This window comes from Panulirus ornatus, chromosome 58 (genome assembly GCF_036320965.1).
Source record: "Panulirus ornatus isolate Po-2019 chromosome 58, ASM3632096v1, whole genome shotgun sequence".
Taxonomy (NCBI): Eukaryota; Metazoa; Arthropoda; class Malacostraca; order Decapoda; family Palinuridae; genus Panulirus; species Panulirus ornatus.
In genome coordinates this window covers 20,780,455-20,798,112 of record NC_092281.1, presented here as the reverse complement: position 1 = coordinate 20,798,112, position 17,658 = coordinate 20,780,455, and the positions used below count along the sequence as shown (strand labels likewise).

At 41.4% G+C, this 17,658-nt stretch overlaps 1 protein-coding gene across 1 annotated transcript in view; it reads right to left on the bottom strand.

Annotated features, from left to right (window-relative positions):
- Positions 1-12,971, bottom strand: part of LOC139766638 (uncharacterized) — a 36,292-nt gene extending 23,321 nt beyond the window's left edge. Inside the window, exons 1-2 of the mRNA XM_071695517.1 lie at positions 12,825-12,971; positions 180-542 (exon numbers count right to left, since the gene is read on the bottom strand). Coding sequence (XP_071551618.1) covers positions 180-196 — 17 coding nt within the window. The 5' untranslated portion in view covers positions 197-542; positions 12,825-12,971. The remainder of the gene's footprint in view (positions 1-179; positions 543-12,824) is intronic.
- Positions 12,972-17,658: the final 4,687 nt, after the last annotated feature.

The following is a 17,658-nucleotide window of genomic DNA, read 5'->3' as shown; positions in this document are numbered from 1 at the left end:
ATATATATATATATATATATATATATATATATATATATATATATATACTACTGACAGTGAATGCTTTCAAGAAAACTGATTAGGTACTAGTCAAAAATCGATAAATTTCCGTGTATTTTCGTCTAGTTAATCCGTGCATTTAAGACTAACACAGGCTGGTAATAACTGCGTCCACTTACCTTTTAAGAGACATCATCAGCACTTGAAGTTAGGTTGATCCTCGGGTAACTTTTTTTTTCCCCCTTACAGACGAGAGATTAATTTCTCAAAGCAGAGTAATACGAAGTGATGTGTAGTGAGAAAAACTACTTTGGTTGTCGCCGCCTTAGCTGGATCCTGCCTATGTCCGACTTCGTAATTCTGTTCGTCCTCCACCATCACTTGTTACTCTTCGTTGACCCAAGACGATGCCGTAACGATTGTTCAGTTCCCATACTCAGCGTTCTAACCACTTGAGGACATGAGGAGCGTTTCTTGTTGTTGAAACCTGAGTTAGCATGACCACACCATTGTTAGTCTAGCCATAATCTGCTGTAATTCATCTGAAAAAAAAAGAAAAATTAATTACAGAATTAGACACTTCTCCATCACCCCATTACCTTGGAATGAACACGTCTCATGTGGTACATGAATAGGGAGATCGCTTGATAACAACCATTCAGTTCCCACATTGAATTAGGATAAGTTTTGGAGACATTCATCCTTTCCCTATTTTCAGATGGGAGTCATTATGATAATACCTGGTCATTCTTTTTTTACTAGTAATTTACAATTGGTTTAATTTCATTTATATATTCCATAATCATATAATCTCCTGACTATGGATTTCCGTGGTGTAGTGGCTAGGGTTTCTGAACGTGAGGCACTCACGGGCCGCCCAGGTTCGAGCGCATAGGTTCCAATCCTAGTTACGTCAGTCGGTCCACAGTCAACCAAGCTGTTCATCCACCTTTAGGGGTTGGTCGATAAAATGGGTACCTGGCTCAGGCTAAGGTGATATATATATATATATATATATATATATATATATATATATATATATATATATATATATATATATATATATATATATATATACGTATACAGCGTTAATGCGATGGCCTTGATTAGGGCCTCAGTTGCCCGTGCTATTTCAGGTAACCTATGCCTCTCTGACCTTTTGGCTATAGCCTCCATTACTTAACCATCATATTTGCCTTATGGAAAGCGCTGAGCCTAGGGCGACAGGTGACACCGTCGTGTTGAGCGGCGGTCAAGCCCATCCCCTAACCCTGAGGGGAGAGAGAGAATCTCGCAGCGTCATCCGTAGCCTCTCTTACGTCACAGACAGTTATCCTCCTTCTCCTCCCACCAACGATACACTTCAACGGTGGACAACACAAGGGTTGGGGGGGCTGGGAAGGGTATCTCAAAGTCCGAGATTCAAGGATGAGAAGAATGTGCTATATGGGGGCCACATGACGTACAATCTTTGAGGAAGATGCGTCTATACCGTTCAGAAGCTCAAGGCGGATTTCTAGGTGGGAGATAGAAATATCTACCATGTAGATAGATATAGCTGTAAGTCTCTGGAGCGTGCGAGGGGTGACAGTCATCTGAGAGGATTATCTGTCATCAAAAGGCTTTTTCAAAAGGATGTATCAGTCTTTTTCCTCCTGTCAAAGGTTTCCAGTAGAGAGGAGAACCATCTCTGGACGCGACGAACAAGAAACTGCGACAAAGTTTGAGAGTGGGATGAAGTAAACATGGGAAGAAAAATATCAAGTTTTTAAAAATCAAGCCAAAGACTCAAACATCCTTGGGAAATTTCAGGTAAAAATCTCTACAAAAGTTTGCGTAAAAAGTTTCAAGTTTGGTAATCGACAAAGACCTGATTCCTGGAACCGAATCAAGTGAACCTTTATGGAATCTAAACTAAACTAGTATTTACAAGACTGGTTAGATATCTTCGGAGTTACGTATGTGAAAGAAAGTTGTATTTTCAGGACTAACTGGAGTCACTCTTAACGAAGAAAATTTACGGTACAAGTTTTAGTATCTAGCGATGACTGAAATGGCATTCTTAAGCCTTCAAACAGTCGTCTGGAAGAGAGCTAATGGATTTCTTAGAACTGACTGGAATAAAGGTTGTGTATTATAAGTTACGAGAGGAATCTGAGGTTAAAAGGATGAAACGTAAAAGGATGGAACATTTGTATGATAGTTATGATGTGACATCAAAGACATCGTGAGTCGTGATATCTATTGCGTTATTTGTCCATTCATAAAAGACACGACATACCAAAGCTCTAACCTTCAACAGCGTTCTTACGTACGTTCTCCTCTTTTTTCGCAGAATCTCTGTAGGTTTAGAGGATCCCATAAATTACTCGCGATCTAAATATGTACTTGAATTCTTTTCAATACCCGGGACCATCAGTATGATTTTGGTCGTAGAGGTTTGTTGGCGCCCAGGAAATTCACCTATGATTATTTTTTCTTTTCTTTATTTCTCTTATATTTTCCTTGCTGTTCCTCGTGACTCTTGAGACCAATTAGTCATGTAATCTGACCACATTACGAAATTTTCCTTATCCACTTTGTCACTCGTTTGTCGTCTTAGTTCCAAATTAATGCATCTCTTCCACTCGTTTCTTTTTTTCAATCTGCTTCTTACATTATCTCTATGCGAAGTGTCCCTCAAAGAACGTCCATGCGTCTTTCCCGATCCTCTCTCCCTTCATCATGTTCCCTGCTTCATTATGTCACTGCGGTAGTGGCATATCACTTTCTGCATTGCTCTCCGTATTTGCTTGCTCCCATTGTTTCTCCCACCCACAACTACTGGCTGCTGTCTGTCTCCTCCTCCTCAGCCGCCCACGAGTGCAGCGAGGGAGATGGTGAATGCTGACAGCATACAGATCTTTAAAACTGTATGACATTTAGAATACATATTCCAGCAGTTGGGGGCGCCCACGGATGTGAAACTCGCTCCCTGTACATGACGACAGATAGTTAAAGTTATTAAACGTGCCACACACACACCTACACACATACACACACACCTACACAAGCTAAAACCCACATTCACACACACACACACACACACCTACACAAGCCAAAACCCACATTCACACACACACACCTACACAAGCCAAAACCCACACACACCTACACTCACACACCTACCTACCTACACACCCCAAAACCCACATTCACCCACACACACACACACACACACACACACACACACACACACACACACACACACACACACACAGCGCGCGTTCGTATTTGTGCTCGGGTGATTTTGTATGAAGTGTTGTCAGTACTTCCATTTGTTCCATACACTATTTGTCGGTCCTAGTGTGTGTCTGTGATTGGTCTAGATTCACGTCAATGTTGAGTAGCTCACACGTCCTACTGGATTCAGAAGGAATTCATTTACAGATATTTTCACAAGCATCATAGATCCATTACACTCTCCATCACAGTATGTAAGACCTGGACACACAACCCTTGACACACGTCTTCCCAACACTTAACTGAACTACATTCTCGGTGATGAAACATTTGAATCTTCCATTCCTTACTACTTTACCGGAACAATAAAATATAAATTAATACCTCGCTGAACATGACCCCAAACACTAAATACCAAGGAAACAATATATATATATATATATATATATATATATATATATATATATATATATATATATATATATATATAGTGTGTGTGATACATTCAACGATATATACCATTGTAAACAATATCAAGTGATTAGTCGGGATTGGCTAAATGGCGAGCTGTGGAAGCCATGAGCCACAAGCCTATCGATCTCGCCTTTGATGTAAACTGATGGAAACTGTGAGGCGGTTTACTGCTGGCTTTATTGGTTTATTCCCTTTCCGTGAACACCTGTGAAACTCCATCACAGTGGGTCGGGGTCTTTTATGTGACTTGGGATTATATATATATATTTTCTTCTTTCATACTATTCGCCATTTCCCGCATTAGCGAGGTAGCGTTAAGAACAAGAGGACTGGGCCTTAGAGGGAATATCCTCACCTGGCCCCCTTCTCTGTCCTTTTTTTTGGGGGGAAGAAAAAAAAAAAACTAGAGGGGAGGATTTCCAGCCCCCCGGCCCCTTCCCTTATATATATATATATATATATATATATATATATATATATATATATATATATATATATATATATATATATGTTTTAGAATATGACTACGGTGGAGTAAAAGAAAATTGGATGTCCGGAGCATCAGTTGTGTGCAGAGAACAATTCCTCAAACACGACTCGCTAGGGTCAGGGGAACACAAGGCAAGCCTAATTGGAACCACACCATGTTCAAACACTGAACCAGGACGTAATACTAATCTCATGAGTTAGAGAGAGAGATGGAATTGTTGTTAAAGGGAAGTTTGGAACAGCAGAATTAGAGCAATGTAAATGAGAGAGAGAGAGAGAGAGAGAGAGAGAGAGAGAGAGAGAGAGAGAGAGAGAGAGAGAGAGAGGTTTGGAGAGAGTGTAACTGTCGATATGTAGAGTAACATCCCAGAGCAATGAATTTTGAAAGGAGTTAGGAGGGAGTTAAGATGGAGAACAAAAGCGTATGTGAGTGAGAGAGATGTAGCAAAAATGTTATTTGGTGTACATATTACGGGTGGAAATTACCAGTGGACCCTAGCTATCACTGCGATGACTGTGCGTATTGCTGATCTGAAAGATGGTTCTAAGCGTTTACGAAAACAAGAGTTAAGGTAATGGGATTCCAAGTCTTCAAGAAAGTAAGGGCTTTAAGGCAATGGGATTCCAAGTTTTTAAGAAAGTAAGTGCTGTAATGGGTTTCAAAGTTTTTAAGAAAGTAAGGTCTTTAAGGAATGGGATTCTAAGGTTTTAAGAAAGGGCTTTAAGGGAATGGGATTCTAAGGTTTTAAGAAAGTAAGGTCTTTAAGGGAATGGGATTATAAGGTTTTAAGAAAGTAAGGGCTTTAAGGTAATGGGATTCTAAGGTTTTAAAGTAAGGGCTTTAAGGGGATGGGATTCTAAGTGTTGTTTCGATGCCAGCTCAAAAGCATCCTCATTTCAGACGCAAAGAGGCCCATACGTCCGGTCCATATGTAGAGGAGTTTTACAGAGTTGGAGGAGCTGAGGGGTAGAAATATTCGACATCTGAAGGTAAAGTTTCAGAGGTATCAGAAATTATATACACTAGGTTGGCATTGATGATCAGAGAATCAAAACCCGCTCGGCCAGCAAGAAATGGATGTTTTCGTAGCAAAGTAAACACAAAGAATAGTTTTGCCATGAGGTGGGAAGTACTCGTAGATAATCCGCATTGTAAAAAAAAAAAAAAGCATAAAAAGCTGAGAATATGATGAACAGCAGTGAGCATTATATTACCTTCGTTCCCTTCACAGTAGATTCAGTGTTGCGTCCTTTATTTTCGATCTTCATTTGAGAATTCAAGTCGACCATAGATTTGAGAAGGTATTTTTTTACATTCATTAATTTTCAATTATAATTATGATTATTGATTATAATAAACTAAAAAATCGAAATAACAGGGAACATCTATATGCTTTACTCTCCATTATTCGGTACATCGTAATTGAATATGTGTGGTTTGAATACTGACAGGCGAGCTAAATAGATCCCTGAAGCCGATCAAGCAAATATTCATATTAAATTCATTGTTACCGCTGAATTCGCGTTCCCATGGCTAATCCAGAGTTTCAGTGGGGAAACTGATGGCATAATCTGACAACGGACACGAGTAATTATCCTAACCAACTTCGAATTCAATAATCATATCATGAATTACTCTGAACCCAGGTCAGCGTGAGTTGTCGACCTTTATGAAGTATCAAACAATCAGATACTATACAGTAGTAAGCAGCAATCCCCCGTCCTAGATAATATTTCACACATTCATATGAAAAATATTACTACTTCCGAATTCAAATTCCATTCTGTATCATTGCCAGGTAGGTTTACAAGTGCTCGAACAGAAGAAGAGGATTGTTATCAAGTTCAGCAAATGAGACGCTGTGTATGTAATGCAACAGAAAATATCTTCCTAGCTTTCAATCAAGAACGAAAACTTAAAGAAAGGAAGTGGGTCTTATGGCAGATATCCGAGGTGACGAGCGTATCAAAAACGCGATTAAGAGATTTTGCACGAATCCTCGTAGCCATAGCCGGTACACAGTTAACCTAGCTGTTCATCCTCCCTTAGAGGTTGGTCGATAAAATAGGGTACCACACAGGTCAGGCTAGGCTACATAACCTTACAACGGGCATTATTTGCACCAGCAGTCTCTGCCAACCTTAAACAAGCAGCTGAGAAGATGTCTCTTACTTGCCAGTATCGTAAAAGAATTTGTTGTATCATTACAATTAACTTGAAATCTAAAAGAAAACCAAGGCAGGTGCGCCATAAGAGCAGTGGTTAGTTCTTACGTAGACTTCAAAGTAAAATTAAAAACAAATAAATGGATATACACGTATCCCCGCCTTCACTATGACAACAACAGGCTCTTACCCACCGTACATGCAACCACACTGCCGCCTTCTCATGAAGCGACAAATAAACTTGAGAGAAATGTTGACTCCTCTCACGGAAAGAATCTGGCATATCCGAAAATTGAAAACTTTACGGAGGAAAATGTTTTTCCTTCGTATGAATCATATGGATGCGACTTCCTGATCTCGACTACGCCATTGTTCGTTACGGAGGGAGAACACGGGGTGCGGCGGGGAGGTGACTGTACGAAGTTCACTCCCCTGGGGAGGTGTAGTTTGCTGGTGCTGCACCCAACCACAGGTCGTTTTCTCTCTCTCTCTCTCTCTCTCTCTCTCTCTCTCTCTCTCTCTCTCTCTCTCTCTCTCTCTCTCTCTCTCTCTCTCTCCATTCTTATTGACATTTTAGCAAAACCACCTCGTTGCCTGGTAACCACTCGCAGATACGTAACCCTTAACTGTTTTTTTTTTGGGGTGATATTCATGTATGTTTATGGTAATCGAGAATGTTTATATTCAACAATACGTGCCCGTTTTCGGAGACCACCTCTAACACATGTCTCTCTTTCATGCGTCTCTCTCTCTCTCTCTCTCTCTCTCTCTCTCTCTCTCTCTCTCTCTCTCTCTCTCTCTCTCTCAGGATTATCAACAGGAAGGAGGTCGTTGCTGGTTTGGTGGTAGTGGGAGGGTAAGATCGATGGTTGGAGTGTTGTGGCAAACAAGTTGTTATTGAGGAAGAGGAGGAGGAGGTGGTAGTATTAACGCTGGGTACGGGGGCCTCACGGATTCATTTGCGTTCTTCCCTGGTTGCTCCGGCTGTTGTCTGGGTAAGTTGGGGGGGTAACTGTGTGTGAAAGTGGGGGGGGGGTAAAGGAGGGTATTAGTGAAGGCGAACGAGAGAGAGAGAGAGAGAGAGAGAGAGAGAGAGAGAGAGAGAGAGAGAGAGAGAGAGAGAGAGAGAGAGAGAGAGAGAGAGAGAGAGTGTGTGTGTATCAATACTTGAAGATGCTTGGCTGTACACCATAAAGTCTGGCAACCTTTCTATTATCCTTCTTCCGTCATGGCGGGCAAGACAGGCGACAACACCAGGTGATCGAGGTGTTGAACGTAAGCGCTAGGAGGAACCAGCGAGAGAAATGAGGAACTCTCTTGAGTTGTTGACGAACACCTGGGTGTGTAGAGGGCCATCCGAGTTCACTGACGTGCAGCTGTATGTGGTGAGGAACAGCTGAGTGTAATGAGAAAATGTTGGGTGTAGTAAGGAATTTCTGGAGATTGTCGGGGAAACTGCAAAAGGATTAAAAGACTTGGTCTAAGAGTGGGTCCGGTACAACTGTGAGAGGGTTCGGAACAGTTGAGTGGGTTCAGAACAGCTGTGACTTGTTAAAACGTAGGTTTAAGAGAATTCAAACCAGCTAAATAGATTTAGAATATCTGTGAGTGAAATAGAGCTCTTGAGCGGGTTTACAACAGCTCTTGAGTGGGCAGTGACTAACTAGATGTGAGGATAATAAATGCTAAATAGATGAAATGAGCAACAGCAGCTCGCTGTGAGCATAAACATATGCGCGTGTTACCAACAGTTGCGAATGACGAGGAAATCCATTTGGTAGCGAGTAACGGGACACAGACTAACGTCTAATGGAGTGCCACCTTGCTGTTAAATGGGATTTTGTGGGTCACTGGTCGTCTTCTTTTGCCTGAGGCGAGCGCAGTTTGCGTCTTCTATACTGGTGGTGTGATTACTATTTGTATGTCACGTGGAGAGAGAGAGAGAGAGAGAGAGAGAGAGAGAGAGAGAGAGAGAGAGAGAGAGAGAGAGAGAGAGAGAGAGAGAGAGAGAGTTTTACGTTCACGTTTCCCCATTTTTTAATCTTGTGTATGTGACGAGTCTTCCTTCTTGTGTGTACACACGTACACAATCAGGTACCCATTTATAGACCAACCCCAAAAGGAGGATGAACTGTGTGTGTGTGTGTGTGTGTGTAGTAATGGTGATAATAATGAAGTTATTACACATAGGCAGCCATTCTGGTGAAAATAACAGTAAAGATATTACAGGACTGGGATGGTATTATAGTAATTAATCAGCTGATAATACAACAGCCTAAGATTAAAGTTGGGCCGGATACTTCTACTCTCTGAATAAGTACATGAACGAAGTATGTTGAAATAGTTTGTGACAAATATATAGACAGTTTTACTGAGAAAATGCTATAGTTATTCATCATGCATCTAGTGATGAATAGTTGGACATTAACTGATAAATACCTGCAAGTTGAATGACTTAAGGTAATACAGCTGTCGATATGAACATAATTTAAGAGAAGTTTTTTTTTAACCTGTTTAGCCATGATTTTTTCATGGTTTGTTTACGATGTTCCCAGTGGTAGAAACAGGACTATTCTTACGTCTGTGCGAGCATCGGTTGGTACAAGGTGATCGTGGAGACGGACAACGGTCATTGAAGGTAGAAAGTCCGATTGTGAGAGATCTCGGAGACGGGAATTTCCTTAGTAGTTCATCGCTAAACTTCCGTGTGATTTGCCGGTGTTGGTCGAAAAGGTATAGAGACACGTTTAAAGGAGATGAGGTCCTCTCAATAGGTGGCGTATAAACGAGGCCAGGATGATGATTCTGCGTGCTCTCTTCTGTACAACCTTTCCAACGGCTGGTCCCTCTGAGTAGCTGTGAGGGAGAAGGACCGGGCTGGAGAGTCGTATAGGTGAGGCGAGTCTGAGCTCAGATGAGATGAGGCGCTAAGTGGGTGCGAGCAACGTGTTGGTTGGTTCTGATGTGTGGCAGTGTCATGATGTTTGCACTTGGGCGACCACAGCTCCAGACCCTACCAACACAGGCAATCCGCGAGACATTCTACAGTCACTGGTTCACTGGTTAATTGGTAAAGTTGCCTGATTATATATATATATATATATATATATATATATATATATATATATATATATATATATATTATACTCTTTCGCTATTAGATTCACCTGAAGTTGACAGTCTTGTGTGAGGACGGTAAGTTCAATGATGTTGTGTCGTGCAATTCTCCAGCTAGGGAGGAGGAGCTGGGGTGGTGGGTGTTTGTTCAGTTGGATTGTTGACCTCTGGCGGCTCGAAAGCGCCGCTGACATACATTTGTGTGTGTGTGTGTGTGTGTGTGTGTGTGTGTGTGTGTGTGTGATTACCAATTTATAATGTATGGGTAGGTATTCTACATTCGTGGGACCCCATATCTCAAACTGTCTGTCATGCTGACTGGTCTTGGTAAGTTCCATTATTTAACTTCATGCCAGATCACAGTCCATAAGTCTTTATTCAAAACAAAAAAACACTTAAGTACTTAAACTCGGCTTTGTTTGTGCTTGTTGACAGGTTTCGTCAGGGGGTTTTACTAGATGTCTTCACCTCTCTTCTTTAAGATCTCTGTTTTCTGTCTTCGCTCATGCATTGCTGATGGCCTTCAGGTGTTCCTCCAAAGTTATGGCTGAGAGATATGAAGTTCACTGGACCTCCGTGGTGCAGCCAGTTCGCGTTCGTAACCACGACCCAGCCACGGGTCACCGTAGGACGAGCTTGTATAGGTTCCACTGTAGTCAGTTTGCAGTCAACCCAGCTGTTCATCTTCCACTAAGGGATACTGGTCAATAATTTAGAAACCTAGCTTAGGCTAGTGTATATATATATATTCCTATGAGTCCACAGGGAAAATGAAACACGATAAGTTCCCATGTGCACTTTCGTGTAATAATCACATCATCAGGGGAGAGACAAGAGAGAAATATAAGTCAGTTGATATACAACGAAGAGACGTACCCCCACACAGTTATTCAAGGTACAGACGTAACAACACAACTGCAAAACTCTACTAATTTTTTCTTTGGCATGCAAATATAACCACACACACACGTTTAATTATAAACATATTTACAGGCATGTTTTAATCAGACACGAAAAATGCATAGAATTTCATAAACTACAACAAAGTATAGGCATGAAGTGCAACGCCCTGAGGGATGGAAAAAAAAAAAAACAACCTAATTATGGAGGGTAAATATTTCCAGGGAATTTAATAAGAATCTCGTGATATTTTCCGGGGAACGAGAATGAGTGGCTGGCGAAGGAGGAAGGAGAATCGAAGATCCTGATCACTACGAAACCCATGTTTTAAAAGATCCAACTTTCGTTAACTTTCATTCCCCATCGTTTGAGTCGTATAACGTTTGCCTAGTTTGATTGGTTATACTGAGCTGAAGTTTTCGGCTACAAGGGTCGTTAATGGTCGTCCAATTCATGTTATAACCGCCAGTTCCACAAACGCACCTTTTTCAGTGCTGAAGATAATTTGGGGTACGACAATACACGATATCATTGGTTATACATCATTAGCGCTTTTGCTTACGTCGAAACAAACCTCACTTGTTCAACAGTAAGGAAAATAATATATCTATAACTTTAGGACTTTAATGTTCAGATATCTAAGGAGAGAAGCTTAGGAAATATGAAAAATATCATGACTAAATAATACATAATCAACTACAAAGGAAAAAAAAAAAACTGTAAATATCTCGCTGAGGCATCGACCAGAACTCTACTGCTCATCCCGGTTTGAACAGCAGGAACTGCGGGGTTATTATGAAGGTAGGCGATGTCATCGCCCCCTGGCGGGGAGGATCGACACCTTCGGGAGGAGGTAACGGAAGAATGTGGGAGGCAGAAAACGGCAACTCTGCGTACGAGAACCGTTACCGGGCCAACACCGGCTTCACGGCAATCTTATACACCGACTACACAATCTTATGACAGTTTATATATATATATATATATATATATATATATATATATATATATATGTGTGTGTGTGTGTGTGTGGTTCCTGTGGCACGGGTGCAACATGCCTCAGTCAAGGCCATACCGAAAGAAAGAAAAAAGGTATTTGAAAAGTCTCTATTTGTAGGCGTTTGTACACCGAACTCGTAAAAGGAAGAAAGTTTACGTATATACGTAGAGAGGAAGACAGACGAAGGAAGAGAACTCCACTGTTGTTCGAGAGAAGGAGATAACAGAAAGGCCAATCTTCGACTGCCTGGTCTCCAGACACAAACTTTGAGACGCAGGGACAAGAAAAAAGAAAGTCGTGTGCCATAGATGCAAAATTTCGGGATGGGGTACACAGGCACTCACTCACGATAACACTTGCCAAAAGAATACATGTCGAATAGCGAGAGAGCAGCAACATGGCGGCCAACGGAAAGGGAAGGTTGAAATTAACGAGACTAAAGACTTTTGATTCCACTATAGTTTAATAGAGAGTTGGAGGATGTCACTCTAGTTACGCGAGCTGTAATCCATTTTTGACTAATGAAACCTCGGTGGGCGTGAAAATAGCTGCTCACAAGAAACACCATCATGGCATCTTTATAACACTCTCAGCTTTTAGGAAGCAGACTTTGTGATGTTGATTTCGTGGGGTTTTCAGGAGAGAGTGGAAGACATGGTTGCGGCCGATATGTTTATTACAGGGATGAGTTGCGTTGTTTTGAGAATGAAGGGAGAGAAACGAATGATTCTTAGAGATATAGAGAAAGATATATATTATTGGGAGCGTCAGAGAAGTGAGTTGAGATATGACAAGTGGAGTCATTAGTATGAGAGTGAATAATATAAGAGTTAGAAGAGTAAAGATCATGTACTGGGAGAAGAGAATAGGTGATAGGAGAGGTCCCTGATTAACATCGCTATTAGTAAGACAGGAAGGGAAAGTCGCTACATGGACGACTACTACGATGGAACAGCCAGGGAGGGGAAATGATGCATTAGGGAACAGAGCTCTCCTGCAAGGTAATGTAAACTCCTTTGGAGTGAGTTCTTTGACGAGTCTATATTTCCAATAACGTAGCATCGCTGAAGGTGACTTTTCTCTAGTATTGCGACCACTTGCTATTTTAATTTTTCTATTAACCAACTTTCCTTGAAACTCTGATACAGAGGAGATGGTACTACTGTTCTTAAACATCTACACTGTCCATATGTAGATATAAATAGACAGAAAGATACGAGAGGGAGAGACCTACTTACGAGATATTAGTAAGTTAACGCGTTGCAGTCAGCGCAGGAGAGTCATGTGAGGTACGTGATGTCAGGTGTGATATATGTGAGAGAGAGAGAGAGAGAGAGAGAGAGAGAGAGAGAGAGAGAGAGAGAGAGAGAGAGAGAGAGAGAGAGAGAGAGAGATGTTACTTCCCCCGAATCGTAAATACACATTGATAAAATTTGATTCTGCAGACAAACCTTACCTTGCTTGATGGTGCCTCATTATCGTGGATGAAATCCAACACCATAGTCTGTTAATTCAGTGTTGACACATTCTAACAAAACTATTTAAGCACGCACACACACACACCCACACACTCGGTGCACACAGCTTGGTTGTGGGCACAGACAAGACTGGTGTGTATCGTCTTCTGTCTTGAAACTGAACAACCTATTGCCGCAAGTCATATATTTTTCATTTTCTAACTAATCATGATTAATACTTGATGATCTTGCTTCATTCATTATACATTTAAGCTGGTATGATTGGGGCTTGCTTAATCAAACTCATTCAAATCCCGTATTGTTTTGAAAGTTTTTTTTCGGTATATCCATAAATGTTGGCAACACCGTAGTGTTATCATACTGTAGGAGGATTTAATTTTTGTATACTCATGTTATCATTGCGTAATATACGTTATATGTTTTAGTCCAGTGCATTGCTAAAGTGGGAGTAAAGACCAAAACTTATGTGAGGCATTGTAAAACAATGCTGCTATACTAGTTTTCTCGCTGTTGAGCGGCTCGACTTCCGTTAGGCGGTGAGGTGAGTAGCCTAGTTACGTGAGACAGGAGAGAATTCCAGAATGACTCTTGCGGTGTCCATGACTTTCTTTACGTACACTTCCCCCCCTTACCTTCCTGTGTTATTCTCCACTCTACTACAACTCGAGGTTTATGAAAAAGCAGAAAGAGTAAACGTTAAGGAAGTGATCCAATGTCAAGAAAAGGAGAAAAGAAAGCTCTTTATTAGCTCACATTCATTGTTACATCTAATTTCTTTAAAGCTGTTTGAGGCGGGGAGTTGTTAACCCTACTCGCATTTATTGTCCGTCATGTAAACAGAGGCTCGGCCAATTTTAATTTCTTGGTATTCATACTTAATCGCAGTTTCCTGCTTAGTGAGGTAGCGCCAAGACTAGATGAAGAAAAGCTGCATCCGTTCACATCCATTCTTTTGCTCGTGTGTAATGCACCGAAACCACAGCTCCTTATCCGTAAGGTCCCACAGTCCTTTCTGTGGTTAACCTGCGGCGCTTCAAATGCCCTGGTTCAAGAGATTGAGAGCGCGTCGACCCCTGTATGCCATATAGTTCCATTTCATTCTGTCCAGTGCATGCCTTTCACTATCCTGCATGTTCAGGCCCCGATCGCTCAAAATACTTTTCACTCTATCCTTCCATCTCCAATTTTGTCTCACCGTTCTCTTTCTTTCCCTTCACTTCTGACGCATATATCCTCTCATCAACCTTTCCTTACTCATTCTCGCCATGTGTCCAAACTAATTTAGCGCACACACTTCAGCCATCTCGACCTCGCTCCTTTATTACCACGCTTCTCTCTCACCTTGTAATTACTTGATCAAACCACCTCATACAACATATTGTCCTCATACATTTCATTTCCAACACACCTACCCTCTTTTTTTCAGTCTCGTCTGAAACCCACGCCTCGCAATCAAACGAGGAAGTTAGAACCACCATGCCTTCAAACTTGCACATCCCTGCGCCCAAGTAGACGATCTCTCTTTCCACAATACATTCTTCCCATCCTTAGAAGTCCCTTCCATCTTTGAGGCTCTTGCTGCGTGTGCGTATTTGTACAGAAATAGAAGGCCAATTGAGTAGTGAGTACTCGGTGTCTTTGTTATGTCACTTGAATCGGGGGATTGAAAGGTCTTGGGATATGTTGAAACTATGTTTTTAATGTTGTAGGGATTGGTGATGTAAAGACAGTAGACTGGAAAATGTGACTCGTATTTTTCTAGACCTAAATCACTGGTTGACTCGTAACTAGATATACTCAACGCCTAAACAGTGCGACAGATCTTCCCAGTACGATCCAACCCCATTATGTTCGTCTCTTATTTCTATGCAGCAGTACTAGACCCCCTCCTACCCCAACCCAACTTCTCCGTAACTTATCACCAACCCACAAGAAACCTGCACTTGCCTCACACTCCAGCAGCCACTGTTCACAGATCCCCCAGCCATTAACGTATATAACTATAACATAACACAATCTGATAATATCCAACAAACCCTAAACAGCTGCTATCCCAACTTTACCTTCAACCCACGAGACATACACACATCGGAAGTCCCATTCCTCAGACAAACAAAAGAGTCACACTCTATCATCTATTACCTATCCCTGCAACACTACAAACATTGATTTATATATATATATATATATATATATATATATATATATATATATATATATATATATATATATTCCCCGTGGACTCGTAGGAATATATACATATATACACATATATATATACTCTCCCTATAGAAATAACTTTTTAATACAAAAACGTAATAGCTCTGCTAGTTCAGTGCCCTACATAAGTATCGAAATGTTCACTCAGAGTGTCATTTCTTTTTTATACTCTATGATCTCATTCATAACTGGTTAACCGTCGAAACGGTTCCAACTAATGAGTCTCCGCCGGTGGGAGCCAGCCATCCACCTAATGTTATAAAAAGACTTAGCGGTGCCTGGTAATCATCCACGCTCGGGTTGTCTCACATAAAGATCATCCGTTCAGACGACACGAAACTTCATCCACTTCCAACCGTCGCAGAGTTTCCGCCTCAAAGTCTCCTCGCACGGTATGACGCTCGGATGAATCAAAACGGCCAGATAACACTCCAGAGTGCCTCTGTCAGACAACGGACGTAACCATCCGTGCAGGCAATAATAGACTGCGTGTGTGGGGGAGGAGAGGAAAGAAAAAGTCTGTGAACGAGAGCGCTCAACTAGAAGAAACGAGAGAGAAAAACACAACCTGTTTTTAACAAGTGAGGGAGAGAGTCACTGTAATGAATACACCAACGTTGCTGCTGATGACATTAAGAACCAAACATACAAACTCACACGCGCATTTTATTGTGGCAAATTGGTGTGTGAATACGAACACTGGATGTGAGAGAGGCTGGCTGGGAACTCGACCCTCCTCACTGAGGAAAGTGCTTAGTATATCATCGATTCCTTTATATGATTAACAAAGTAGATACGAGAGATCAAGTAAATCGAGAAGTTTACTGAGGATATGTTACAGTAAATAGTAGTGTAAGTGGCCAGAAAGGAAAATAAAGCTTTTCGTTCATCGCTATTAGTTGACTGCGACGGAGAGCGAGACTGAATTAATGGATGAACTAGGAAGATCCCCACAGCAACAAAGCGGTCCGCCCGACATCTACACATTTCTTTCCTTAATTTCCTTTTTCATACTATTCACTTCTGCCATGTCGTCTCCTCTTCTGCCATGTCGTCTCCTCCTCCTTACTCTTCCTTACTTTCTTTACTCAGTCTTTACTTTTACAACTACTACTGTTACTGTTATAACTACCTCCGCCGCTACTGCTGCTACAATAGTTACTACTATCATTTCTGCTTCTGCTGCTACTATTACTACTAGTAGTAGTAGTCGTACTATTGATAATAGTAATAGTCATAGTTTCATCATTGCAGCCGCTTCCTTCATTTTTTTCCTAGGATATAACTTTCTTACTACAAAAGTCTGATATTCAATAGGCTGCTTCATATTCCCTGGTGCTGTGAATGAAGTGAAATAGGGCATTGAAAGCATCCGCTGGATACCAAGAAGAGATCTGTTGGGCTTGTTATGGTTAGAGAGCACTACACATGACAACAAAAGAATGGATGTGAGCGTGCGGTGGCCTTTCTTCGTCTGTTTCATAAGCCTTGAAGGTAGGGAAGAAAGGATACAGTCCACGTATTTCCTGTATTGTTGAAGGAGGCGAGTAAGAGAGCCGTGAGCAAGGGCAACTTTTCCCTTCAGTATCACATGCCAAAGGAAGGCACAGAGGAAGGGGTCAAAGCAGGGATATTTTCCTCTCAAACTCAGCCATCTGCCTTGGACACTATAGCCTCGCTCATGCAGGAAATGGCGAACACGTGTGAAAGAAGTGTGTGTGTGTGTGTGTGTGTGTGTATTTGGACATATAAGTCTCGGATCTTGTTATTCTCCCTTGTTTTTTCTTCTCATGATGAAACTCAATATGTTGGAACGAGGCATAAAACATTATCATTTTACTGAAATTCGACAACGATTACCGGTAGAACACACACTCGAGATCAACTCCTCGAAGCGCTCCGTACATACGCTCTCCTGTTTTCAATACACACTTTCCACTCCTCGAGTGAGGTGGACAAACAGCAAGGCTTAAAACCATCCCTTCCGAGACCGATTTTTCAATTTCCAAGAACGCGCCACCCTCCGGGTTAAGCATTCAGCCCTAGGGAGGGTAAACTTCTACTTGGTGGAATTCCTAAGGGACGTAGGATAGAACAACCCCTGGGGCTGAATAATAACAGCTGAACCGGAATAGCTCTGTAAAGAAAACGCTGGAAGAGGATTTCCTCCATATATTTCATATTTCTCGAGTGGTAGACATCCAAGACGACCATCATAAGTTATTTCACAGAATAAATAAAGTTTCGAATATGTAAAAAATGGGTCTTTTAGAATATCACTATACAATTTTTCGACTTTTTATCATACAAAGTCTTTGATCTGCGGAAGTATTGAAGTGAATAGACATTTTTTTTTTTTTACTGCCTTTCATCGTGATTTGACATCATACGTTGTAATCTGCAACACTTGGGATGTAATCGACACGTGCCAATAATCAGAAAATGAACGCTAGGGCTTGGCTGTTGGAGGGAAACTGCTAGAAAATGTAGGTATAAGCAAAGGGAGGTTACTATCATTTGAAATAATCTCCGTGGATGACAAGGGGGAGGGGAAAGACTTCTTATTTTCACTTTACTTCCTTTATACTTCCA